General features: G+C 30.8%; 1 protein-coding gene across 8 annotated transcripts in view; it reads right to left on the bottom strand.

Annotated features, from left to right (window-relative positions):
• Positions 1 to 1,635: 1,635 nt before the first annotated feature.
• Positions 1,636 to 27,725, bottom strand: part of LOC139523460 (uncharacterized) — a 49,549-nt gene continuing 23,459 nt past the window's right edge. For 2 of the 8 annotated variants that reach the window (XM_071317514.1, XM_071317511.1), the window contains 21 exons: positions 27,229 to 27,306; positions 26,565 to 26,636; positions 25,772 to 25,892; positions 25,160 to 25,318; positions 24,132 to 24,291; positions 22,948 to 23,020; positions 22,032 to 22,079; positions 17,837 to 17,880; positions 16,954 to 17,134; positions 16,243 to 16,316; positions 15,587 to 15,740; positions 12,603 to 12,788; positions 11,164 to 11,343; positions 10,416 to 10,555; positions 8,650 to 8,850; positions 7,834 to 7,960; positions 7,249 to 7,368; positions 6,284 to 6,413; positions 5,448 to 5,632; positions 4,292 to 4,358; positions 1,636 to 2,869 (listed from right to left, as the gene is read on the bottom strand). In XM_071317514.1, coding sequence (XP_071173615.1) covers positions 2,787 to 2,869; positions 4,292 to 4,358; positions 5,448 to 5,632; positions 6,284 to 6,413; positions 7,249 to 7,368; positions 7,834 to 7,960; positions 8,650 to 8,850; positions 10,416 to 10,555; positions 11,164 to 11,343; positions 12,603 to 12,788; positions 15,587 to 15,740; positions 16,243 to 16,316; positions 16,954 to 17,134; positions 17,837 to 17,880; positions 22,032 to 22,079; positions 22,948 to 23,020; positions 24,132 to 24,291; positions 25,160 to 25,318; positions 25,772 to 25,892; positions 26,565 to 26,636; positions 27,229 to 27,306 — 2,583 coding nt within the window. In that variant the 3' untranslated portion in view covers positions 1,636 to 2,786. Of the gene's footprint in view, positions 2,870 to 4,291; positions 4,359 to 5,447; positions 5,633 to 6,283; positions 6,414 to 7,248; positions 7,369 to 7,833; positions 7,961 to 8,649; positions 8,851 to 10,415; positions 10,556 to 11,163; positions 11,344 to 12,602; positions 12,789 to 15,586; positions 15,741 to 16,242; positions 16,317 to 16,953; positions 17,135 to 17,836; positions 17,881 to 19,634; positions 19,665 to 22,031; positions 22,080 to 22,947; positions 23,021 to 24,131; positions 24,292 to 25,159; positions 25,319 to 25,771; positions 25,893 to 26,564; positions 26,637 to 27,228; positions 27,307 to 27,725 lie in introns of all 8 variants that reach the window. The other 6 variants (XM_071317517.1, XM_071317515.1, XM_071317519.1 and 3 more) reach the window with 4 other exon arrangements.

The following is a 27,725-nucleotide window of genomic DNA, read 5'->3' as shown; positions in this document are numbered from 1 at the left end:
GTGGGCCTCTTTGTAAATAACATGTGGAAAAAATTGGTATCTTTACCATATGGACATGATAATGTCAACTGAAAGTCTGAAACCAGTTTTGACCTTGACTTTTGGCCTAGGAGTTTGAGCATACGTTATGACACACCCTCTGGTGTTAGTTCATATGTTTAGTGTAAACTTTAAAATCATAACAGTTCTCAAGATAAAGAGCAGACACAATCTTAACCATTGGACATGGTGTTGTCAACTGAAACCAAAATTTTGACCTTGACTTTGACTTAGGAGTTTGTACATATGTTACGAGACATCCTGTGGTGCTGGTTTTTATACAGTTCAAGTATAAAGTATGAAAGCATAATGTTTCTCTAGATTTATCTTCAAAGTGTCGTTGTACAAAGCAAAGGAAGCATGCTGGTGTATAACAATATTATAATGAATTATGTCATTAAAATGTGCCAAAGAAAAAGGCTTGAAATAATTTTCCCAACATTACTTTAAGCACAAAAATTAACAAATATATGAAATATTAAGGCCTGCAAATAGTCAAAATATGTAATTAAGATATCTATGGGGCTACAGGGTCTGGAACTTGTGTGTAATTGCATCATATATGGGTCATTATAGGGCCACAGGCATAATGTAGAAAGACATCAATAGGACCAAAACATATTTAATTAAGGCATCAAAAGGGTCAAAATCATATGTTATTGTGTCATCTATAAGGGCCAAAATTACTATTTATAATTTTGAGAAAAGTTTGACTAAAATATTCATTGAACAAACGAAAGAACAAGGTTAATGCAAAAAAGCCTCCGTTCCTAGAGTGGAAAATAATTAACAGACTTATGAAATAGCTACACACAAAAATATAGTAACATGAAAATCTGGTGAAAATATCACATGACACAAATATGGCAGATTGATAAAAGTACAACAAATAAGATTGCAAAGATGAATAAAAACAACAAATAAATAATATGAAAGTATAACAATTTATAACCCTTTCACTAAACTATGAAATATCAACAAAATTTACCTTTTTCATTCAAATTGGCAAAATCAACAATAATCAATGCAGTCAGCTACTTTAAAACTTAATAAAATCTGAGAAATATATTAATCACTAATTTGGAGCACTTTATTTAGTCAAATATACAATAAAACATACCGTGTATGAGGTAAAAATAAGATAGAGCTAGTGCAGTTCGGTGATAAATTATTCCAGTAGGATAGTTCTAATGTTTGGGCCTTAAAAAAGATTATTTTTGTTTGTCTTACCCCTACCTACCCCAAAAATTGCTTCTTTTTGTTGCAAAAAAAAAACCCAAATTAAAAATATGTCCACCTACCTACCTGCTGTTTCAACCTTAGGTTAGGGTTTGGACAAAACCAAAAATATTTTTAAGTGTGGCCTTACGAGATAAGATTGCAAGTGAAATTAATATCTTTTAACTGATATTATTCACCAATATTCATGCAAATGGGATGGATGAATATAATGCTTTTTCAAATGAACATCCTATCAACTATAATTTGTTTACTTTAATCTTTAAAGATCTGAGAGTAATACTCCCTTAAAAAGATAGGGCGCATAGTAAGATTTCAAACATTTCCCTTGTGCAAGGTAGATTTAAAATTAACGCATTTTTTTGTTTTTTGTTCTTCCTTTTCATTGTTTGATTTAAAACAGATTTCATGCATGGTAGATTTACAAGTAATACATTATTTTTCAAATCAATTATAATAGATTTTTACCTTATAATACTCAAAAAAGTAATAAACAACAATTGTCACCGAGATTCTATATCCAAGTCAGGTCTAGATCAAAATATTTTAAGACAAACTAATCACATGACTGCTGAATAATACCACATGACAGACATGTGACAATCACAGTGATACAATATTAAAGCTATATATTTGTCAATATCAATGTTTTAGGACTAGGTATTCATAATACAATGATAAAAAGTTTAAAACCACAAACCCTTGTACCCACAAACCCTTGTACCTATTAATCAAAAACTTGAACTTAACAAAAAGAAAGAAAAAGGAAAATTTGTTAGGCACCAAAAACATATTATGCTCATCTCTACGTTCAAAAGAGCATATCTTGATTTTTTTTATAGGAAAAAGTAATGGATATGCAGATTTGAAGCTTTTTGAAAAAATTAGAGAAAAACATTTCATTTGGCACTATAAATTACAAAAATGAGCTGATTTCACAATTTTACTTACATATATTTATCTAGACCTATATTCAGAAAAATTGAAGAAAACAATTCCATAAAACCTAGTGAATAATCATTTAGCAATAAAAAAAAATCCCTGGATTGTAAATTTATGAAATATAGAAACATCTGATATGATAATTGAGTTAACATTTGTTTGATCCAGTATATTGTAGTCGAGTAATCACCAGACTTTGTTTATCCAGTATTTTCTAGTCGAGTAATCACCAGTCTTTGGTTGATCCAGTATATTCTAGACTTTATTTATTAACCATTCTGTTTTTTATCCAGTAATCGCCATTCTGTCTTTGATCCAGTAATTACCATTCTGTTTTTTATCCAGTAATCACCATTCTGTCTTTGATCCAGTATACCATTTTGCTTTTGATCGAGTAATCTCTAGCTGTTTTTGATCTAGTTATAATCACCAGTCTTTACTTGATCAGTATTCACTAGCGTTTGTTTGAATGAGTAATCGCAAGTCTTTTCATATTTTTTAGTGCAGTAAATCTATAAATTTGGAATATTTTGGTTATGAAATTAACAACAAAGACAAGCCTACATCTACCAATCCAGTAAACCTTTAATTAAAGACTTTTCTCTGCTTTCTAATTTCTTAACTTCTAATGTAAAACTGTCAATTGAACCTGAAATGACAAAATATAGTAGGTTTTTCAGTGTATTACAACAATAAAAGAGGTTAAAATCAATAAGGCAGTGAATTACAATATCGTTTAAGTACCCTATACATCCAGAGGTCAACCTATAGTCAAGGTTAGACGACACCTGTCAGATAAACAGAGGTCAACCTATAGTCAAGGTTAGATGACACCTGTCAGATTAACAGTTAGGTCTCATTGATTATGAAATTCCCTCTGAGACATCTCATTTCAAAGTTCACTATTTTATTGTTAAATCTTCGGTTTTGAATTATTTCTCATTTGTACATATCTGTGATGTACAATTCAGTGGTTGTCGTTTGTTCATGAATATCATTATTACCGTATAGCTGGTTATTTTGCTTGTGTAAAATTTTGCGATTTTCATTCAATAAGGTATAAAAAATATTTTGAGGGTTATTACTTTGGCGGACTTAAAACTTTTATTAAGACCATGCATGTGCACTTTTAAATTTGCAGATTTATTTTGGCAAATTTGTTCAATTTGCGAAAATAAGTTAAAATTTACACCCCCTGAAAATAATCCCCTATACGGTAATTGTTTTTCTTTTCTTGTTTTGTACAATACTCAGGCCATTAGTTTTCCGTTTAAATTATTTTTACATCCATTATTTCAGGCCCTTTAATAGCTTACTATGTGCAGTGTTCATTTGGAGACTTTGGTAAAAAAAAGGTTTGCTAAGTCATTTTTTATTTTCTTTCAAGTGGAAGGCTGTCGTACGTAGCTAGTAACCAAGTCGAAAGTCCAACTGCAAAAGTGGAAGGTCGCGGATGTCGGACCACCGCTAATTTGAACCCCTGCCTCCAAATTGAAAAGAAACGAAAATTTTGTCCTCTAATTTGAAATTGCCGCCAACAGCGGAGCTACTTAATGCAACGGAAATATTTCATTCAGATATAGTAAACCAGTCGATCATGTGATCCGAAGTGAAAAATAAGTGGGAAATTTGAATAAATTACGAAAAAATATAGCGCGCTTGCGTTGGACAGCGCTGTGGTCAGCACAATAGAACAGCGGGAAATTGTGATAGCGCTGAAAACGGCCTTGGGAAAACACTGATGTGGTATGGATTTTGCTCAATGTTGAAGGTAGTACAGTGACCTATAGTTGTTTTAACTTCAATGCCATTTGGTTTCTGGTGGAGAGTTGTCTTATTGGCAACCAAACCACATCTAATTTTGTATTTGTGCAAAGCTTAAGTGAAACATATGAGTACTTTTGTTTACAATGTTCAACCCTTCTAGAAAGATGCTTTATACTTGATATCTGAATTGGATATTCAAGTAATTAATTTTCTTATTAATATTTGTACATGAGATCAGCATTAATTGATGATATTGAGTTAATAATACTCATTAAAAGCATATGTTCTCCTTTCTATATCTTACCTGAACTGCAAATCTTTTTCAGTTTCTGCAGAAAATCGAAGAAGGTCTCATTTAATGCAGAATGTCCCTAGAAAAAAAATAATTCTTGATAAAATTTTAGTAAAAACAGTACATTACCATGATTACATAGCAATTATAAAAGTGTACTTTTTTCTATTGATTTTGCTAATAAAGTATTTACACTTTTGGTATTTAGCTGTATTTTGCCTCTGAATGACCTTAGATCTACTCCAAATCACCTTTTCGATGTCAAGCAACAATCAAGTTTTAATTGTGTCGTCAAATATTTTGAACAAGTGAAACTGCGAGCTACTGCTCACTGATGATACCCCCGCCGCAAGTGGATAATATTAATAGTGTAAAAATATGCAAGTGTTCGGTAAACAGGAAGTTGTCGAGTGATGAATCTGAAAATGCATCACACGGTATAGCTGACTTATAAAAATCCTGAAACCAAATTTCAGAAATCCTTGTATTGTAGTTCCTGAGAAAAATGTGACGAAAATTTTCAACTTGGCTATCATGTGTAAAATCATACAAGTGTTCGGTAAACAGGAAGTTGTCGAGTGATGAATCTGAAAATGCATCACACGGTATAGCTGACTTATATAAATCCTGAAACCAAATTTCAGAAATCCTTGTATTTTAGTTCCTGAGAAAAATGTGACGAAAATTTTCAACTTGGCTATCATGTGTAAAATCAGACAAGTGTTCGGTAAACAGGAAGTTGTCGAGTGATGAATCTGAAAACGCATCACACGGTATGGCTGACATATATAAATGTTGATACCAAATTACAGAAAGGGTGGATGTGTAGTTCCTGAGAAAAATGTGACGAAAGTTTCATGGGACGGACTGACTGACGGGCTGATGGACAGACGGACTGACAGACAGAGGTAAAACAGTATACCCCCCCTTTTTTAAAGCGGGGGTATAATTATAATGTCAAAGTTTACGGGAACCTTTGTGATTTTACATAATTGCAAACAAATTTGCATACAATTGTAAATATGTCTATTAAAAACATTTGTACATTCATTATACTTTTCAGATCCTTTATTTCAGTAAGCAACCAGATTGAAGCTTAAAATTTCTTATCCAATAGCCATTATTTCCATATGATATAAACATGAAAGATTATCAGTAAGTTTTGTACCTCAGGTTCCTCATCCCAGCTGTCCCAATCAGAACTCTCGTTTTCACTATCACTGTCAGCTGGAGATTTATTACCTCCCCTATCACTATGCTGACTGAGGGCACTGAGTCTCCCTGATGGTAAACTACCACTGTTGTTACTCAAGTTTAAAGTCAAACATTCAGGAAAAGTACCAGGACTGTTTGCTGTAATAAAATAATTTTATCTATATTAAGATGTTACATAAAATGTTAACAGTTTTTGCTCATCAAATATGAAATAGTAGTTTCTTTTTTGTACATGTCAGTCTGATTAGGTTTTGCAGCCACAAAAATTTCAGCACTCAGAATTCAACCAATTAAAATACTGGTATTAGATTTGGTGTTACGAGCACAATTTGTACTTCCAAGTACTGAGTAAATTTTTATAACTAAGTGTCCATGTCTTGTTGTTTGGCTCTATATACGCAGGTCTATACATAGCTTCCTTTTCAATTTTAATCATTTTACAATTAATAGTTTTTGATTTAAGGTTAGTTTACATAATTTGTAACAAATCCCATTGCAACTGCAGTTTAATTTTTGGGATCCTTCTGAAATATTTATATAATATTTGGTTCTAGAATGGAAATCATGTTTCAAACTTGAAAAGATTTTCAGACTTGCCAAACTTGCTGGAGTTGTTAAATATTCAACAATCATGAGCACTTGTCATGATAACAGACTGTTTTCTGTCTTTTAGAGTATGAAAAAACGTTCAGATTTTTTTGTGCGGCTTTAATTTTCTGGATATTTTAAAAGAAACATTAAGTAACTTCCTAAGATTAAAAGTCTACAGGTTTCAAGTATTGTATTCACCCATAATAGCTGTGTCTTCACCATCCCACTCATCAATACAGTCAGGACTACCAGACATTGGGATATCATTAGATAACAGGTTAAAGTCATCATCCTGACGTGGGGAATGCTCCATGTTAAAATACACATTCTATAATAAAAACAAAACAAAAACCAACATTAAATAACTGTTAAGGAAGTTCGCTACTCAGTTTCAAAATAACAAGCTTTTCATAACACTAGTAAATATTAATAAGGGATTAATAAAGGAACCAAAAGAGAAAAAGTAAAATATAGGTCAATGTACTTGTTTTCAAATATATAAAGCCATTGAAATTTTGGCAGGAAAATATTCTCTCTTGATTTTTCATAGCTTTATTATTGACAAGTTTAAGTTCACAAAAACTATTAAAAAATAACAACGATTTTATAAGACTTTTACAGATGGCTTATACTGATACTTGTAAAAGAATTTTAAAAAGAAAAGTGGGGTCAATGGGCAAATTTTTTTAATACATTCAAATGGATAAAACTAGAGGATTCTGAAAATCTGACAAAAATTCCAAAACCTGACAAGCAGATATCCTTAAGATAAGTTACTACATGTTTTACATTATATTTCTGAGGCTACAAAAACACATTCTACTAATCATCAATAATCTGTCGAAGGATTTCAAAGGGTGACATGTATTCTCACAAACAATGCAAAACATATCAGTATATCAGTAGTTTTATTTATATAATCAATGGCAACAACTATTCATTCTCTAAAGCAATGTTTCATTTTGACCAAAGCTTTAGTTAAAAGCTACAGTTTGAAGGTTTGATTGATTGGTTGATTTTTTGCATGCATAGTAGGAAATATTTAATGCATTTTCAGTATGAGTTTGTGTATTGTCCACTGAATTCTATTTTTTGTCCTGCTTAAAAGGGAGTTTGGTATAATTTACCTTATATTTATAAAGGGAAGATAATTGTATACTTACATCACTGACTCTAGAACATATAGCCACCAGTATAATCCTAAGATGTCTGGTAGGATTAATGACTTTACACAGAACTAAATAGGCTGAGAGTATCTTTTGTACCATATGTAGGTCTGCAGTCTTCAAATAAAAAAATAAACAAATTTTATATAGTAGAAAAAAGTAGGAACTCCATACATAAATATAATATCTTTAGTACAGTTATCAGGTTGAGAGGTAGTGGATTTTGTTGCATTTTAGCCAAGGACATTAAAATAGTAAAATATGGTTCTTTTCTTCTAAGCCACATATTTTCAAGACCATCAAAAAAGTTTGGTCCACCCAGATACAGTATAATTTCAAGCATATTAAAGAATGACTTGTTTTGAATAGTCACTTCTACCTATAAAACAATCTTAAGGTGGGGAGTCCAATAGTCCTACACATAATACTCTAACTTTCTAGGATTATATCTGTCGTTTTCTACAAATGTATCAAGTTTTGTCAATATCAATCAACTTATCAAGGCAACTGGATAGAATGACAGAAAGACTGGTAGACATACAGGGTGGTTCCTTTATAACCCAAAACTCAGGGTATATTTACCTTCATTGTAATAATAGCTGCTAGTTCCTTCAGTGTCAGATGAATACACTTTAGACAACCTTGCATCTGTTGTTGATCAGTCAGGCCACTCACAAAATCTGTTATCTTTGAACCCAAGGTATTCAAACTGTAAAAATAAAAAAATCGTGTTTAATTCTGACTTCCACCATTTTTTTCCACAGAGATGTCATAAAAATAATTCATAAGAAAGATTTTAAAGCTTCTTTGCAGAAAAGGCTTATTTCTGGAATATTCTTGCTACCTAAATATAAAGAATAAGCTTCATCCAAAATAAATTCTAGCAATAGCAAGGGAATAGAAAAATACAAATTTCCGGAGTGGATCTAGAATTAAAAAAAAAAGGGGGAATGGGGGCTTGCAAGCCAACAAGTGATACTTATAAAAGTATATATTCATTTCTTAATTTGGCATATAAATATTTGAATATGCCCAGAGTAATTATGTTTCCATACATGTAGATCTTTTGATTTCGATCCTTTCTTCTTCAAAAAAAATAAATTCACTGATGATATTGACATGTTTATTTTACATTCAACATGTTCAAGGTATGTTATTCAATAGAATTATCTATTTTTCTGATTGAACATTTTCAGAGTTGTAGATTTATTCAGAGTTTTGGAGACCATCATGTACAGAACTGTCATAATTTATCATTAAACTAATCAGTGAAATTTCTCATCCCACATTGCTTTTTGTTTTATTTATGCATTATTAAGACAAACTTTATGTTTGTATGAGCATAGCGAGGGAGAAAATAAGCATTTATCACATATATCATAATCCTGTAAAACTCACCAATCACACATAGTTTTACAAACATGATTATTATCTATAAATAGTCCAGTATAATGTGCAATAACAGGTAACATAAGGGAGGAACTCTCTACAGGTAAACTCAGAAGGAATGGCTTGATCCCATGGTGGACCTCTGTCACAAAAAACTTCTCTACCTGTTTGGCACACTGTAGTTTTGTCTCTGGTTTCACCAGACAACAGCTGAAAATACACATACACATTTTTATTATATACTTAGTAGTAAATACAGATAAATTGTATGTGTAATACATGTACAATAAATGGCAAGCATGCTGTATCAGCCACCCGTGGATATCAGCACGGTTGCAAAAGCTTTATCACACCTTTAAACTGTATGACGTCACGTCATCGATTGCAGTCACTGGCAAAGGCTTTATCGAAACCCTAATCTGTATGACGTCATTTCAGTACTCCTTATCTGTTTGACGTCTTGACACATAAAAACATCTACTTGAGATATATGTATATAATAAAGTGTAAATGATATGGCTTTTTCAATATCACACAACGTATCAACCCTCAACCAATATAATCCCTCGAGCAGAGCTCTTGGGATTATATTGGTGTCTCGGGTTAATACGGATGCCATATTGAAAAAGCCATATGATATTCTCTATGTATTATACAGATATAGTCGTATTCAGTCTTATCGTGCTATATTACTTATATTACAACATATGGTTACAACAGAAAGATGACTAATGACCTTTTTTTAAGTTAACATGTTTCCTTTATGAATCATCTAATGTCTAAAATACTGTAGATAAAAAATTCATACTTATGTTTGTTCAAGGTTATTGTTGTTTATTTTAAATTGTTTAACATCTCACAGCCTGAATACTACTGTTGTCCTATTTATTCACCCCTTATTTTATTGATTTTGTAATTACATTGTATCATATATCAAATTTATTTGTTCAGTGTATGTTCATTAGTATTAATATGTCTTTTGATTGAGTTAAGCCATTTCAATAGATATTTTATTGTGTTTCTTTCTATGTTGGGATGTTACAGTTTATTTTCAGATAATGGTGAAGGTTTGTACCTATCAAAATGTTTAATCCTGCTGCATTGTTTGCACCTGTCCTATACCAGCAACCTAATGTAAAATAGTTGTCTTTTGTTTATGTAGTTCCTAAGTGTTTCTTGTTTCTCCTTTTTATATAGATTAGACTAGATTAGATAGATTATCTGGGCCTTTTATAAATGACTATGCGGTATGGGCTTTTGCTAATTGTTGAAGACCGTACGGTAACCTATAGTTCTTTTGGTCATTTTGTGTCATTTTGGTCATTTGTGGACAGTTGATAAAAGAAATTGTTATTTGTTGTCAATAAAAAGTTGTCATTTTAAGTATAACTTTAATAGAGTCTTATGCTTTTCTGTAAATGGTGAATTCCACTTCATTCCTAGCCAAATTCAGAACCTTGCCACATCTATATCTGTCAGTCCCAAGTCAGGAATCTGTAATTCAGTGGTTGTCATTGGTGGCTGTCTGTCTTTTTTTTATTATTGTTTTGTCATAAATCAGGCAGTTGTTTTTTTGTTTTGTTTTACATTTTGTCATAGTGAGGCCTTTTAAAGCTGGCTATACTGTATGTATTTTGTTCATTGTTGAAGTCCATAAATAGACTATAGCTGCTTAAATCCACTTTATTTAGACTGTTAGATAGTTGTGTCATTGGCAATCATACCACTATCCTTATTTTATACTGTTTATTGAGATTTACATTAGTTGACTTTACCTGAGATATCCTTCAAAAGGTGAGGAGAAGAGTCGTATATCTGCTCCCTGTAGTAACTCTTTGGAAATTCTAGTATTAGGGTGAGAAAAACAAAACAGTAACTTCCAGAAAGACAACAGGGTAGCTATCTGACTAAATCTCTGAAAATAAAAATTAATATTTGATTTTGACAATACATGTATAAGGTAAAAATAATTGATCACTTTTTACTAACTTGTTAAACAAGTGTTACAAGTCTTTTTAATGAATTTTGGAAATAGGCTACTTTTGACTTCAAATATCCTGCTAATAAGTGATTATTTAATTGAATCATTGAAAGCAAATAATTCATAACATTGAATTAATTTTCAAGGGAGAGAATTTGCTATTAAATTGTTGAAAGTAATTATTTGATTACAGTAGATTTCAGTCAGTATGTAGCTAATGGTAATATCTTTGGTTAGCTTGCTTGTTAGCTGAACCGTGAAGTCATTGTTAGGTAAGGTTTACTACCCTCCTTTTAAAGTAGCTAAGTCCTACAGAGAGATAGATTTTTTATCTGTTGGGCTAGTCTACTATTAAAGGAGGGAAGTTTACCTTACCTAACAATGACTTCACGGTTCAGCTAACAAGCAAGCTAACCAAAGATATTACCATAAGCTACATACTGACTGAAATCTGCTGTAAATGGGAACAAGATTTTGCTTTGGATTGTTGATGGTAATTTGCTTGATTAACTTGTTGATGAGTGAAACATTTGTGAACTAACCTGGTCATTTGGAATGTTGAAGTAACTGTGAGCTGCTATAATGGTGCTTGCAGATACCACTGATAATCTGTCAAACACTGGTCGTTGTAATAATATGTCAATGTAGGGGAGGTAACTCTGTATATTTACTGTAACACTGGAGACTATTTTGGATATCACTCGTTTACACATGTCATGGTCCTGAAAAATATTCATAATAAATAAATGTTATACATTTGTACTCATCGATAAAGAATTCACACAAATCATTTATTCAATAGATACAGAACGTATTGATTATAGTTCATCATAGATGGTGGTTAAGGGACATTTTCATTTCACTACCGCCATGAAAAAGGTTCTTTATTCATTGTGTTTCATGAAATCTGTAAAAAAAATCAAAGTGCAAGAAATTTTTTATTGTTTGTCCATCCTGAAATAGCAATTTATTTTGCATTCTTTTGTGCAGATACCCCCCTTTACACCACTCATTATATAGTCAATAATCATTCTTCTGAAGAAGATATATAATGTAAATGATTATGATAAAGCAATTTTGTAAAGCTAAGAATTTGCTCCTAAAATTCGCTTTAAATATGCATGGTCATGATGGTTACCAATGACAAACCAAGAATTATTTTCACTTTTTTAATATAACAAAGTTTAATCATTCTTCCAAGATAACACAAAAGTTTATAAACTTTCTCTCTACTAATCACTTGTAATCAAATTATTCAAAAATATTGGGTATACACTCAAACTTTGTTAACTAGAAAAGTTTGTATCAATTTCTTGAGCAAAAACATTTGTCATTGGATGTGAATGATATCCATATCACCATATCAAACATTTTTGGAGTGATTTGACAGATATCGTATTCTATAAATATATAAATTAAAACTAGTATTTTCAACTCAATTTACACTTTAATAAAATTGAGAATGGAAACGGGGAATGTGCCAAAGAGACAACAACCCGACACTAGAAAAAAACAACAGCAGAAGGTCACCAACAGGTCTTCAATGTAGCGAATACTTTAAGTAATCTAATAATTTTAATCTAAAGCTAATACATTTTTCTGGAACAATTTGCCATCAGGCATAAAACAATCTTCTTGAAACAAAGACAATAATCTATCACCTCCCAAGTTTCTGTGATAATTGAATTAGATTGTGACATACAGTAACAGATTAAAATAACAAGGGAGACAACTTATTTGCTATACTGCATCAAGGGAGATAATTTATCTGCCATGCATTAAGTGGTTTCTGTATCAAGGGAGATAACTTACCTGCCATGCATTAGGTTTCTGTAACAAGGGAAGTACCTTGTCACAATGCACTACTGTTTCCTATAACAAGGGAGGCTACTTACCTGCCATGCATTAGGAGGTTTCTGTAACAAGGGAAGTACCTTGTCACAATGCACTACTGTTTCCTATAACAAGGGAGGCTACTTACCTGCCATGCATTAGGAGGTTTCTGTAACAAAGGAAGTAACTTGACACAATGCACTACTGATTCCTTTAACATGACAGAAGCAGCATATGTCAACAGGCAAGTTTTCTTTGGCAAATAAGCTTTCCATATGTTTTCTAAAATATTGATGTCATACCATCGTATCACCTCTGCTAAACATGGTAAAACCTGGAAAAAGCATCATATGGATATTTTTATGTACTGACTATCAGACTTGGGGTCAATTACATTGGAATGTAATTAATTAAATTACACATTACATTGCAAAAATTATCAATTACATCAATTACACATTACACTGTTTTTGAAATGTAATTAATTAAATTACAATTACTTTACTAAAGTAATTAATTAAATTACACATTACATTTCGTCATGGTATTTTTTAACAATATTATACATGTATAAATAATGCATGTGTAAAATATTCATGTAAGCATAGTTTAAAGCGTTGCATTTTATAATCATTAGCTATTTTAATGTTTTGTCATTTAGTCTGAATCTCTCTGGTCTGAACACTTTGACATCAATTCTAAATAGCTTTTCGACAGGAGCTAATGTGGCAGATATTGCTTGATCAGAACATGGAAGTTCTATGATCAGAAGATCATCATATTGAAAGGAGGGGGAATTGGTTCCTATTAACTTGCCAATACATCAAGGGGTATTTTGACATCTCAGAAATGAAGTCATTTAAATTAAACATAATATAAATAAAGATATTATACATAAATCATAAATATTTTTTTTGCATTAAAAATATAAAAAAATGTGCTTGTCACAATATTGAAAATAATTTTAAGTCAATAATGTCTTAATATTAGCAATATTTTGCTAATTAGATAAAAATACATGTATCAGTGGCATTGCCCCTGGACATTTTAATCTGATTAATTGCTGTTTGTTTTTACAGCTGTTAATTTTTATTTCTATAATCCTTTTGTGTATACTTATTTGACAAAATGATTGTGTGCAGTGGTTTTAAATACAAATGAACTGTCTAAGAAAGATTTTTCACAGTGACACTTTTTTTTTGGTTTTTGTTTAACAAGGAGATTAATTACTAAGTCTTAATCAATCTATTTAGTTAAAAGATCTTTCTTAAAAACTGAACACTAATATATGATTCTCACATTTATTTAATTTATAATTAAATAATAATTATTAAAAAAAACCATCTGCAGGTCAAATAAATATTAATATACATTGTAACTTCAGTATAAATTATAGACTTCACATAATGAAAAAGTATGTGATATCAATATTTGAAAAACAAGTATTTTTTTACAATTATATTATTAAACACAAATCCTTATCATTAACACCATAAAAGTATATGTAATTGAAATGTAATTCAAAAGTAATTGAGCATTACATGCTTTTTTCAATGTAATTAATTAAATTACCATTACATGTAATTAAAAAAAAGCTCAATTACACATTACATTCAATTACAAGGAAAATTGTAATGCATTACACTTAATTACCATTACATTTTCAATTACCCCATCCCTGCTGACTATGGCTTGAATGTATAGTGATTTTACCACGGGTTGGCCCTTTATGACAAATATTTTACCCTGTAAAATACCCTGTAAAATATCGGCATAAAGGGACAACCCGTGGTAAAATCACGAAATATTCAAGCCCCCATTAATTATTTCGATTCTAATAGGCCAAATAAGGCAATTCTTTTGGATCAAAGTTCTCTAGGTGGAGGCAAATATTTGCCGTTGCCATAAATAAACGCACTTTAACCCTTTACTTCATGGATATTTTTTTTTTAAATACTTGATTCGCATAGGATTTTTTTCAGTAAAAAAATCATCAGGTTTAAAGTGTTAATGCATTGTGAAAACTAATATTTCATCAATGAAATTCAAGTCAGATATTCTCATGAATCTCCTTTTCATATTGGATACAATTTTTTTTAAGTCTGATGCAGACATTTTGGAGACATAGCGTTTCAACTGAGGTACTACACAGGCGTCAAAAGGTGTCATTATGGAGTAAAGAGTTAAACTGAATTATTGACATGCTTAAACTATTTACAATGACGTATTTAGATAGTTTTGGCTGAATTTAAGGTGGCTCGTGGGTACAAAAATTTTAGCAAAAAATTAAACCTCTATTTTTTCATTACAAATTTTATTTATTACACTATTAGTTGTTACTTTATGATATGGTACAAAAAACAACCCAAAAAAATGATTTGGTTTGGCCCCAGATGACTTTAAAAATTGAAAAAGCTCCAAATTATCTCCCTTTGGTGCAAAAATGCCATTTTTTGGCCTTAAATTTGAAATATCTTTTTTAACTCATCGGTGACCTATATTTTTTATTATTGTTTTCAAATAAGCTGTACATAAACTAAATAATTGTAAAATTTAAGCGATTTCTTATATTAGGTTATTTTTTTATTTCGATATTTCCTCTTTTTCTTCTATTAGTTCAACAGAAAAAAAGGACATTAACAAAAATGTATGCTTCTTCCAGAGGCAGATTTTAGCTTATATGAACGGTGACCCCATTTTTTTATTTCATTTTTCTTTTAAGTATATGATAAAGTTCCTTCATGAAAAAATATAGCGAAATCCTATATTAGAAAAAAAAAATTATTTATACCCAGGAGCCCCCTTAAATGATAGTTTACTTATAAATCTTAAATATATAAAAAATTTTGACTTATACCACATTTTAGCATTGTTTGTTTATGTTTCCTTGTTGTGATGATTTTCGGTTTCTCAAGTGTGTATTTTCCTGTAAAATGCTTATATTCTTGCGTCAACGTTCTATGGCGTTGGGTACCTCATTCATAAAAAAGCATATGACTTGGGAGTATAATCGGAACAGCCCTGGCAATATATATTCATATTTTACCACGGGTGTATACTCAAAGTGTTTGAAGGACATCCTAGAATAACTAGTTTAGACATACATGCAAGTCCCAGTTGTTTTAGACTAACCTGTTTAGACATCCGTTTGAGTTCCCACTGATTGTCTGACATACACTGCAATGTCTGATGAAGAATTGTTATTAAGATATTGCTGAGAAAATCCACATCTACCACATGTACATCTTTTTTTAGGAGTTCTTCAATCTTAGAATTATTCTGTTGACTGTAAAAAAAGATTTTGTTTTATAAACTTCACAAAAACTACATTCACAAAATACATACGTGTTGCATCAAACTATTCAGAAGTAATTTAGCATACTCAGTGGAGTGTTGAATTAACAGATCGTTAAAAGGGAGTATTGATCTATGAAAATCAATTATCAAGACTTTTTTCAATTTCGAAATAAATATATTTGAAACATTTTTTTTTACAAAATTTCAATGTTTCCCTTGTGAGTGAATCTTATATACTTGGTATCAAGTTTAAATTTTATGTTAATTTCAAGCATGATGGGTATAAAACTGTTGGTACTAAACATTTAAACCAAACCTATTTTTAATCTATACAAGCTTAACTTGGAAATTCAAAATCTGCTTAAATATTTTTTATTAATGAACCACATGTATAACTCTACTTATGCAGACAAAACTCATGATTTAGCCGTAGTCTTTTTTGTATATTTATTTATTTCAAAGTCTTAATGAAATAAATTGACAGAACTAACCTATTTTTGAGTAATTTCTCCACCTCCTCTAAAGATGTACTATGCATATAATGCTGACAATTCTTTTGATTTTTCTGTAAAAAAAACCAAAAAGGTTATACAAACATTTAAGAAATTAAACCAATAAGGTAATAAGTGGGTTCTACACTGTTCTCTAAGCTCTCAAGTCAGTCTTAGTCAAGAAATATATAGGTATAATCATAAACCCTCACCAATGTATTCAATTTTAAACTGGTGTTGTCAGCTCTTTTGTGGATAAGAAGATGCATATTCATTTGAAAAAGGTAAATAATGGCCAATCAACATGTTATTTTCTGTGCCCATGTTTTGTTTTATCTTTTGAGACCCTGTAGATTTCAATTTCTTCTGTATTTTACTATCAGTATGATCTTTTCAGTAATTATATCTTATCTAGACGAAACCTTATTTATCATCTTTTTCACTTAATCCAGTGCTTTTATTTCAGTTTATATTTCATCTTTATCTAACCTTTGTATTCAATCTTTCTGGAAATTTTCTTTTCTTTTCATTTCACCTAGCTTTTACCTTATGTCTTTTGTGCACCTATGCTTATTATTTCACCTGTAAATTACCTTTTTATTTGATCTTTCTGGCACCTGTATTTTTTTTATTTATTTCACCTGTAGTTTACCTTTTTATTTGATCTTTCTGGCACCTGTATTTCTTTTCAAAATTTCACCCGTAATTTACCTTTTTATTTGATCTTTCTAGCACCTGTATTTGCATTAGTATTGAGTATGTTGTATCTAACTGACTTGGTCCATTATGGAACACTTCCTCTGACCCATGATTACAAGAGGATTCTATAGGCGTACTGGACCCATTAACATTATAAGGAGATTCTAAACTCTCAGACAGGGAATGAGTATGTCTACAATGAAATAAATAAATAATTGATAGGTTTTACTTTTAAGAACAATTAATTTCTAATAAACTAATTTACGAACCCTCATTTACAATTGTCATCTACCTTTATAAGTGCTTTATAAATCTCATCTATGAATGCTGTTAATCCACTATTGTTTAAATTTAAGGACTTGCCTTTACCAAGTCAACATTATGACAGTTGTTTTCTATTTGTTTTATGTGTTTGAGATTTTGATTTTGCTATTTGATAAGGGACTTTCTGTTATGAAGTTTACTTGGTGTTCAGTATTTTTGTTATTTTACTGTTTTTATGATGTATATATAACTCGTCTAAATATCAACCCGACAATGTTAGGTCGGTAAATTTGCTTTTGCAAATTTTTTGTTCTTCCCTCGCCGGGATTCGAACCCATGCTACTGAGAAATCGTGACACCAAATCGCCTGCACTGAATCCGGTGCACTAGACCACACGACCACCTTGGCTTCGTGATGTAGAGTTGTCACTGACTCAGACGTTCTTATATATATATATATATATATAACACTAACCAAGTATCATTTTTTAATCTTTATTCTTCTGTTCAAACAAAACCTGAATACAACACTATTGACAAAATATATTTCTTAGGTCAAACTTTGTAAGACAAAATAAGTCAATTTTACATTTGATCTTTATTAATAAACAAATGATTTGATAAGACTTACCTATGAGACCTCTCCACTGTACCATTCTGATGCTGTGATCCATACTGGAAAAACAAGATATCATTTCTTTAATAAAATTACAGACAAAGCATAAGTATGTTCAGGTAATGACATAATTGTCATAAAGACAGACACATCTACAAGAATGTATGTTTGCACCAAAAAATAACCAAAGGACAAATATAGGTCCCGAAAACACTACACAGAATATATATGGCAATGTATGGTTTCTGGTGCAAAGAAGCGCAATGGAGGTCTTTTTCTTGGGCATATTTCTGTCAATAAAACAGACAATTGTAATAAGTACATGTCACAAAGTCGCCACATAAAGAGGCCAAGGTACACAAGCAATATATGTATGTATTACTATCTTTATTTTACCTTATTCTTCTATCAATTTCTAAAGAAGTAAAAGATTTTTATATCTTTAAAAAAACACTTAAATTAGAAAAAGTGATTGGTTATAATTTAAAGACACATGATGATACACAAATTTTCCAAAGGATAAGGAATAAACTTTCTCACAAGAATCCACCAAATAGGAAATATTCTTCAAGATTATAAAACACTTATGTTTTATATCATCTTAATTATCTGTACAGCATAAAGCAGCAAGTGAATGCAGTGAGGCACATCTATGCCATTGGAACACAAAGTGGTGAATGAAAATGCTTCAAACTAGATTCAAATGAGGTAGACCTAAGTTAAGGGAAATAACTCTTAAAATCATCAGTACGTTTGTGTCAACCATTTTCAAAAACATATTCTAAGCTTCTAGGTTACATAGATTATTTTCAATCTGTTTCAGGTAAATGCTTAAATACATTGATGAACTTGACTTTTACAAACGCTTGACTGATTTAAAGAGTTATCTCCCTGAACCAAGGTCTACCCCATTGGAGACATATCAGCAGTAGCATTTCATTGTTACAGCCATTCGTATTGGGTGACATGCTGATTTTACAACAAGTTTGTTTTATCAACCATTAAATTTTGGCCAAAAAGTATATACTTATTCCTAGCCTATATAAATAAGTATCAAGGTAAAAAGATTAATAATATCTTTTACATAGACTATATAGGTATGTTTTGGACTTAAACAGTGCTTAACAAAAGATCTCTGAATTAAACCAGGCCTAAAACGACAATTGCTTATAACTATTTTAGGGTATTTAGGGCAGACAGAGAGGAAGTAAACACAACTTAATTTTAGTTTTACCTTACCAATCAAGTCTAACTAGACGGCTACTGACATTAACACCCAAGTTTGATTTACAGCTATTGACATTATAAAACAATTGTATTAAGAATACTGTACATAATTGAATGTAATATATCCTTTTGATTGCAATGAAGCATGCAGCATAAACCATTCATGTATCTACCAAATTTCTTGCAAGTGGTCCATTCTGTTAAGTTTTCTTCAAGAAGTTTTAATGTTTTAAGATCATTCAGGATATGAACTCATCAAGAAAAAAATATCTTTATATGCTAAATTTCAACTGAAAACAATTGTATCAGAGAGTTGATTGATTGGTGGTGTTTAATGCCACTTTCAACACTTATGTCTATATGTCTTTATTGACGGAGGAAGTCTAGTGCCTTGTAAGAACCATAGACTTTCTGCAATGAAGGGGCCTATACTTTCTCAATCAAAGGGGATAAGACCCATTGTGACAAGTTTGGTTACAATATGAATGGTTTATGCTTGAAAGACACTTTGAGAAAATATTGAGAAGTGAAGATTGAAGACTTCTTTTCTTTTCATGCCAGAAACATCCATGCATGGTAGTGTTACCTGTCTCAAACTATAAAGTCTTCTTTTGTGCTGTCAGTAGTATATAAACAGATAAGGATTATTTTTAGATACAAATTTCAAATCCATGTGGTTTTTACATAATATTACAGTTAGTTTATACAATATATTACAGTTATAGAGTATTTTAGGAACTGTCTTTATCTAGGTTAAATAAATGTATAAAAATAAAAATTTCTTAAACTCTAATCAAAGAAAAGTAAATTGTACATATATGTGATAGGGTAAGACTGCATTGTAAGTTCCATTTATTTTTTTGATTCAAGCATCACTGATGAGTCTATATAGCTACACATTTTAACTCCATGAGGTCTTTAAATAACATCACAGTTGAAGAGTGGAAATGTTATTTTAGAAACTGTCTTTGGTAAAGTTTTCTTTCATAATAACATATCAATAAAAATAAAAATTTCTAACAACCCTCAAAGAGCAGTAGGAACAGCCTACATTTGAGAGTTCAATTTACCTTACATCTCTATAAAAAAAAAACATTTTAAACATTAATCCCAAGTTTTCTTACAAAGAGAAAGAGGGGATATTTTCAATACTGGTATCATATTTGGAATTGACTTCAAATTATTTATCTAACAGTAGTCCGGTACACCTTCTGGATCAATGAATTGACCTATTCAACTAAACATTTTCACTTAAACTCAATCAAAAATCAAAATATCTACATATATCTAACTACAAATAATATGTTAAAAATAATCTGTGTATCGTGAAGTCTACAGATTAAATTTTTCCCCCATATATAATTACAACATATTATAAAAAATGAACTAAAATCTTAAAAACATGGAACATGTATCTTGTATCTTGTATCCTTTCTAAAATATGATTGTATACACATTCTTGAAATAGATGTAAATTTATCTGAAAATAAAATAAAATCTGGCATTCAAAATATCTTTACTCATCATTTTCTGTAAGCAATAAAATATTTGCTTAAAAAGTCATATCTTGTTGCTTTAGAAGATTCCAGACTTAAAAGAAACACATGGTCATTAAGCAGTTTTTGATGTAATTGTCATGCTAAAAGGGTTAGAAGTGAGGAGTGTACAAATATTTTTTCCCCACAGTTTTACACAATGATTGGCTTTCAATAACAATACAAAAGGATGAACTTTTCAATGACATCTAGTTTAAGAGATTCTAGGATCAAAGATAAATTTAAGCCATGATTATCACTAATATCATGTGCATTCTAAACAAACATGATTTTTTATTTATCTTTGTTGAATTATATTTACTGGAAATTAAATTTAAAGTTCAACTTTCCATAGTTACATGCAAAATCATTCACCTTAAAATTCTTAGACAAAAAAAAAATTCCTTAGGGATATATCATTATATATACAATCAGAAGAAACAAATTTCAAGATGAAACGAAAGCTGCTGAGAGTAATTATATCACACTTTTTCTGCTTGCAATCAAACAGATATCTGAAAGCCTGTTCTCATAGGACCACAGCATGTACCAAAATTCCATTCTCAATTTTACTCATACATTTGCAAATCCATCATTCTGATAAGGCCTAATCCAAGAATATCATACATTCTCATAGAACTGACAGCCTTGCCACAGCAGTCATGTAAACAAAGCATTAAGAAAACATCATTCTGTTAACAAGCCAAAATCTGAAAGCCTTCCCTAAAAGGAATGACAGTCCTGCCAAAGCATGCATGTACTCAAAGCATTCCAATAGCTTCATCTCATTTAACAAGCCAAAATCTGAGAGCCTATCATTATACTACTGACAGTCATGCCAAAGTATGCATGAACTCAAAGCATTTAAAAAACCTCATTCTATAATTAACAAGCCAAAATCTGAGAGCCTGTTCTCATAGTACTGACAACCTTGCCACTGCATGCATGTACTCAAGGAATTCAAAAGTGGTGTTCATTTCAAATACATCTATATATTCCAGGAAAATCTGCATACAGATACATGTATCAGATATCAGAATGTGAGTTCATATTTTTGGAGTATTTGAAACAAGTTACATTATTCACATCAATAAAAATCTTGCCATAATTTCAGAATTTACAGAAATAAAAACAAATAATTTTAAAGTGAGGCATAGCCATTTTTAACCATAATAACATATCTACTGTAGTTTTATGGGACTAAATATAGGTTTTAATGACAAAACTTGAAAATAAATTTGAAGAAATATACTAGGAGAGTTGACAAGATATTGGAGATTAAATAATATACCATAGGGTCACTTTACTGATGACAAAAACCCATTCAAACTGAAGATTTTATAGAGTAATTATGTATCATCTTTCTGTTGATACAAAATAAATAATACAGTGCAAAGAGGTGAAAGTAAAAACAGCGGGAGCTAAATGAAGTTGCTGACTATACTTACAAACATAGATTTTTCTGATTTAGAATACTGAAGTTTCCTTGATATACTCTGAAAACATTCTCACATAATTCAACTTTTTTTCTAAACACTCTAAAACAATGAAATTTACAAAAAAACAACAGAAAAAACGTTTTATTCCTTTCATTTCTACCATTCTGTTCCATATTGACATCATTATATCTCTGCAGCTGAAAGAGTATCGGACAGTTACCTAATCAGACATTAACTTTGTGCTATATGGGTTCAATAAATGAGCATATAGTTCATATCAGAGAAATACATCTATCTATATGTGCTCAGAATATAAGTTTTTATGATTTCAAGTGAAAAAAGAAAATACCACCACCAATTGAACATAAAAAACAATATTCCTATGAAAAAATATACAAGTTTTTAATAGATTATTCCAAACTGGTTTTACATGGTTTCTCATAATAAAAAAAAAAGACAAAATGAATACATAAATAAAGTCTATATATGGTTTCAATTCATTCATTAATTCAACAATGTTATAAGATTGATTCATTGATCGTTGGTTTTTAATGCCACTTATAGCAATCTTGTGCTGACTATTTCACGGTAGCCAGATTCTAAAAGTTGAGGAAGCCAGAGTGCCTGAAGAGAACCATGACCGTCTACATGAAAACTGGCAATCCTAGTCAATAAAAATTGAAGTCCAACAAAAGTTGTAACAAGTGGGGTTTGAACTCACAACCTCAGTGTTGACAGGTTAGTGATGGCTGAAGAAAAAAGTTGTTCTGGACCATGGAGTCACCAAGACTCCATAAAGTTGTTAGAAATTGTAAGGCAAAATGAATGAATTTTATTTGATCTCAAGAATGATATAATATAGTTACATGTATGTATAAAAACTAATCTGATTTATGATGCACATAAGTAAAGAGAAGAAGCTTACCTCTTGTCCTGCATCTATTGTGTGTGACTTATATAGCATGTGTGATCCATTGCCTGTTATACCATCACCTCTACTAGAAATGGAAATAGAACTTTAGCTGCATATATTAAAACAGAATAAAAATAATTTTAATTACCAAAATAATCTTTTATTTCAATAACCTAGATTAGAGCATTTTTGATACAGTGCCTATTCTTGTTATAACAAATCATTCAAATAATTAGAGAGATTAAGAAACAAACAATAATAGGATTGTAAGACTTGCAATTACTGAAGTATTATCTGATGCTTGACTGAGTTAGACATTACAAAAGGTCTTATCAGAGGCTTGACTGAGTTAGACATTACAAAAGATCTTATCAGAGGCTTGACTGAGTTAGACATTACAAAAGGTCTTATCAGAGGCTTGACTGAGTTAGACATTACAAAAGGTCTTATCAGAGGCTTGACCGAGTTAGTTAGACATTACAAAAGGTCTTATCAGAGGCTTGACTGAGTTAGACATTACAAAAGATCTTATCAGAGGCTTGACTGAGTTAGACATTACAAAAGGTCTTATCAGAGGCTTGACTGAGTAAGACATTACAAAGGGTCTTATCTGAGTGTCTGATACTGCCATGTTGGTCATATAGCTCCAAACATTTCTGCATATTTATACATCATTGTCTTTTTAAAAATGTTTAGGTTTGATAATTCCTGATGAATATTAATCAAGAAAAGCTCTACTGACACACACATTTTTTTCAGTCATAAGTTGCTCTTTTCCCATCTTTATAACTTTAAAAAAAAACATGAATTGGAAAAAAGAGGGGCATAAAAAGGGGCATGTGCATGAGGTTGGATGTGATTAGTCCATAGTAACCATGGGATATTAACAAACAACAAAACAATTTATCATCAAAGAAAATTTGCCCTTGATCTTGATGTTCTATGTCTAAATGCTATATGACAAAAATGTGTATGTCAGATCAATTGAAAACAAAACAAACAAAAATTAAAATAATGGAGGTTTGTGTGTACATATTCTGACTTAACCCCATCCCGTTTTGTTTGTCATACTTTCTGGAACATGTGTGGTTTGTTTTTGTTCGTCTTCTTTTGGACCTATAATCCTTTTTTGGATTTAGTGTTAGTCAATGGAAATCTTCTACTTTATATGATAAGCAATGTAAATTAAAAGTTACCCATCAGCCTCTGTTTCTGTAGTTTGATACTTTTCAATATACCCTGCACCTGCAGGACCAAATGTATAAAGCCAATGGTTTTTCAACAGATACTTCAAAATCAACTCATAAGCAAACAGTCGTCCTTCTCTACTTTCCCAAGCTTGTAACAAGGGTAAACCTAAAATATATAAACACATAAAAAAAAACATGCTTACCACAATAACTTCCCACAATACTTTTACAGAAATAAACCTTAAACCCATGTACAATCAATGCAAAGCTTACTTTTCTACACTTTATACCTCATAACTGTGATCACATTCAAGTTGGAAAATCCTTCAAAAATATAGTAGAGCAAAGTTAATATAAGAAAGAAAAGAATTAATACATCCATATAGGTTTATAGAAAAAATTGCTGTAAGATTTTCTTTCCATATATAAGATATTATACAAACACATAGTTAATATTATTCATGTTCCCTTGTTTCATTTGTTTGTATTTTTTGTTGTTATTGAGAGTGCTTTTGAAATGAAATCTCGTATTATGTAAATGAAATCTCTTATTATGTTAAGAACTTAAAGACTTGACTTATAGTGTGTCTTTCTATGTTGTGATGTTACACTATTGTTTCAGATAAGGGTGAAGGTTGGTACCTATTAAAACTTTGAACCCGCTGCATTTGTTTGCACCTGTCCTTGGTCAGGAATCTGATGTTCAGTAGTTGCCGTTTTTTTATGTGGTTCATAAGTGTTTCTTGTTTTTTATATAGATTAGATCATTGGTTTTCCCATTTAAATGGTTTTACACTTGTCATTTTTGGGACCCTTTATAACTTGCTGTTCTGTGTGAGCCCAGGCTCCGTGATGAAGACCTTACTTTGACCTCTCAAGGTTTACTTTTACAAATTGTGACTTTGATGGATAGTTGTTTTCATTGGCACTCACACCACATCATCTTATATCTATTGAACAACACACAAAATTAGACTTCATTAGTGGTACAGGTCTTTCTAAGGATTTTTTTGTTGAACTGTCAGTAAACTCACCATTTGCAGAGTTAACAGATGGTATAGTGGATCCCTGAGATAACAGACTATGGTGGTGGTCATGTGGTATTGTTAGGTGGGTTATATCTGGTTCCCAGTCCTGGATCAAACTCTGAAGAACCAGTTTAACTAACACAACACAATGACTACTCTTGGCAACTGCAAAATATATATCAGAGGTATTATTTCATGTGTTGTATGAATCTTAATTAGCAGTATATTTGCTATGAAGACAAGTTACTTAATGAAATAGAAAAAAAGAATGTGTCCATAGTACATGCATGCCTCATCCGCACTATCATTTTCTATATTCAGTGGACCTTGAAATTGGGATAAAAACTCTAATTTGGCACTTAAATTAGAAAGATCATATCATCATAGGGAACATGTGTACTAGGTTTCAAGTTGATTGGACAAAAAACTTTAACCAATAACTTTAACCTGAAGCGGGACAAACGGACGTTTAAACAAACGAACAGAAGGTGGAAAGGACGCAGACCAAAAAACATAATGTCCATAAATAGGGCATAAAAAACATATAATTCCCATAAATGGGGCAAAAAAAAAAATACATACACAAAAAGGCTTTGACTGTTAGGTCATCACACTTACCTAAATATTTGAATATATTACTAGCTGCCTGCCTGACTGTGGAGGCATGATGAGATAGATATAAGAGGAATGTTGATACATATTGAGACCATCTTGATAACAGCACTTTCAATGGCAAAACCTGCAAGAAGGAAAATAAACTAACGTCAATCATGTTTAAGAATAAATACTTACAGTAACAAATTTTGGACAATTTCTGGTCTGATTTTAGGAATAGCACTCAACATGAGCTATCTTTATGCAATAGTAATATACATTCAAGTGGTCTATGACATGAAGTTTGTGTGAGTTTCCAAAGAAGATGAATTGCACTATCAAAAGGAATATATATTGAGGACTTCTCATGAAATTGTTTGTTTCCCTGTTCATGAAGATAGTTTATGAATACCATCCATTTCATTTTTTTATTCATATCTTTCGTATATTTCGTATTTTTCAATCATTAAATTGTCCAGATTTCTTTGCAATAAATAAATTTGTTCAACTTTAGGTCTGGGTTTCATTTGGATTTTATTAAGGAAGCTTAAAATTAGTCTCAGTACATATTGCATTAGTGAGAAGATTGTATGATATGATTAAAGAGGGGACTTTGTCTTGGAAGTTTATGGCCTAGAGGCTAGACATATTTACTTTCAGTATAAAGAGACTGAAGTTTTGATGAACTAAATGTGTTCTCCATATACCTGCAATCAGAATAAACAAACTGACTATGAAATTTTGTGTGCGCTCTCTATACTTGCAATCAGAATAAACAAACTTACTATAACATTTTATGTGTACTCTCTATACTTACTTTTAGTATAAACAAACTGACATTTAAGAAGCCTTCTGCAGCATAGTCATCTAATAATTCTATTGGTAAGATCTGAAAATATATATAGGATATATGTAAGGTCTTATATATTTTTCATCCTTGACTAGATATCAACATTTTTGGAATCTAAAAAAGTAAATCACAATTTGTTTTCAAAAGAAAAAGAAAAAGTAAATGAAAACATTTTTTTTTTGATCATATCATAATTATACACACTAGGATGAGATATTAATTCATATATTTTTTTTTAAATCAACAGGGCTTTCTGGTTTTATAGTACTACAATATACATTGCAACCTCTCTACTAATATTAATTAACAGTTCATTCAAAATAGGATTTTACTTTTCCTCCCTTATCTACTGTAGTCAATAATAACTTGATCCAACCATCTTTTTTGGTTTCTCAATAATCTTATTTGATTGTTCTCTTCACTTCTTAGTTGACCTTCAACTATGACCTCATATTTTTCTGGACACAAGTTAAATAATTACTTACAACCAGAAACAACAAAAGTTATCAAGAAAAAATATTCTTCAAATAATGATTTGCCTTTGAAAAACAAGTTTTAAATTGCCAGTATGTCTGGCTGGTTATTTATAAACACAAGTTGTACGGTATGATCTGACAATAGAGTTACTTACAACTGTATGTACTTGGTCTGAGACCAAGACATCATTTCTCAGTAGAGTCAGTACTTGTTCAAATGTTGACAATGCTTCCTGCAATAAATAAACAAAAATTAGAAAATTTTAACATTATACAAAAAAAAAAAGAACATTTTAAAATTATGATCAGAAAAATTAAATTTGTTACAACTGAAAAGATTCTGAAATCAAAGTGAACCATAGTTTTCTTCGTTAGGATTATCTGAATAAATAAACAGTGGTCATGGCTTTTATAGCAACATAATGTTATGAATCAAAACACTTATGATGCCACTATTCAAAAATTTCAATTTAACGAGGCCCAATCTAAAAGAATTATGAAAAATCGGACCAATAACTATGTCTGAATTTTTTCCTCAATTCCTATATATGTATAATGAATGGATTAAGCTAAAAAAATATATACCTTACCTTTATTGTAGTAACGGGAGGGACATGCTAAAATAGGGCTAATATTATAATGGATATATAGT

The sequence above is a fragment of the Mytilus edulis genome, chromosome 5, assembly GCF_963676685.1.
Source record: "Mytilus edulis chromosome 5, xbMytEdul2.2, whole genome shotgun sequence".
Classification (NCBI taxonomy): domain Eukaryota; kingdom Metazoa; phylum Mollusca; class Bivalvia; order Mytilida; family Mytilidae; genus Mytilus; species Mytilus edulis.
This window is presented reverse-complemented; position numbering and strand designations above follow the sequence as displayed.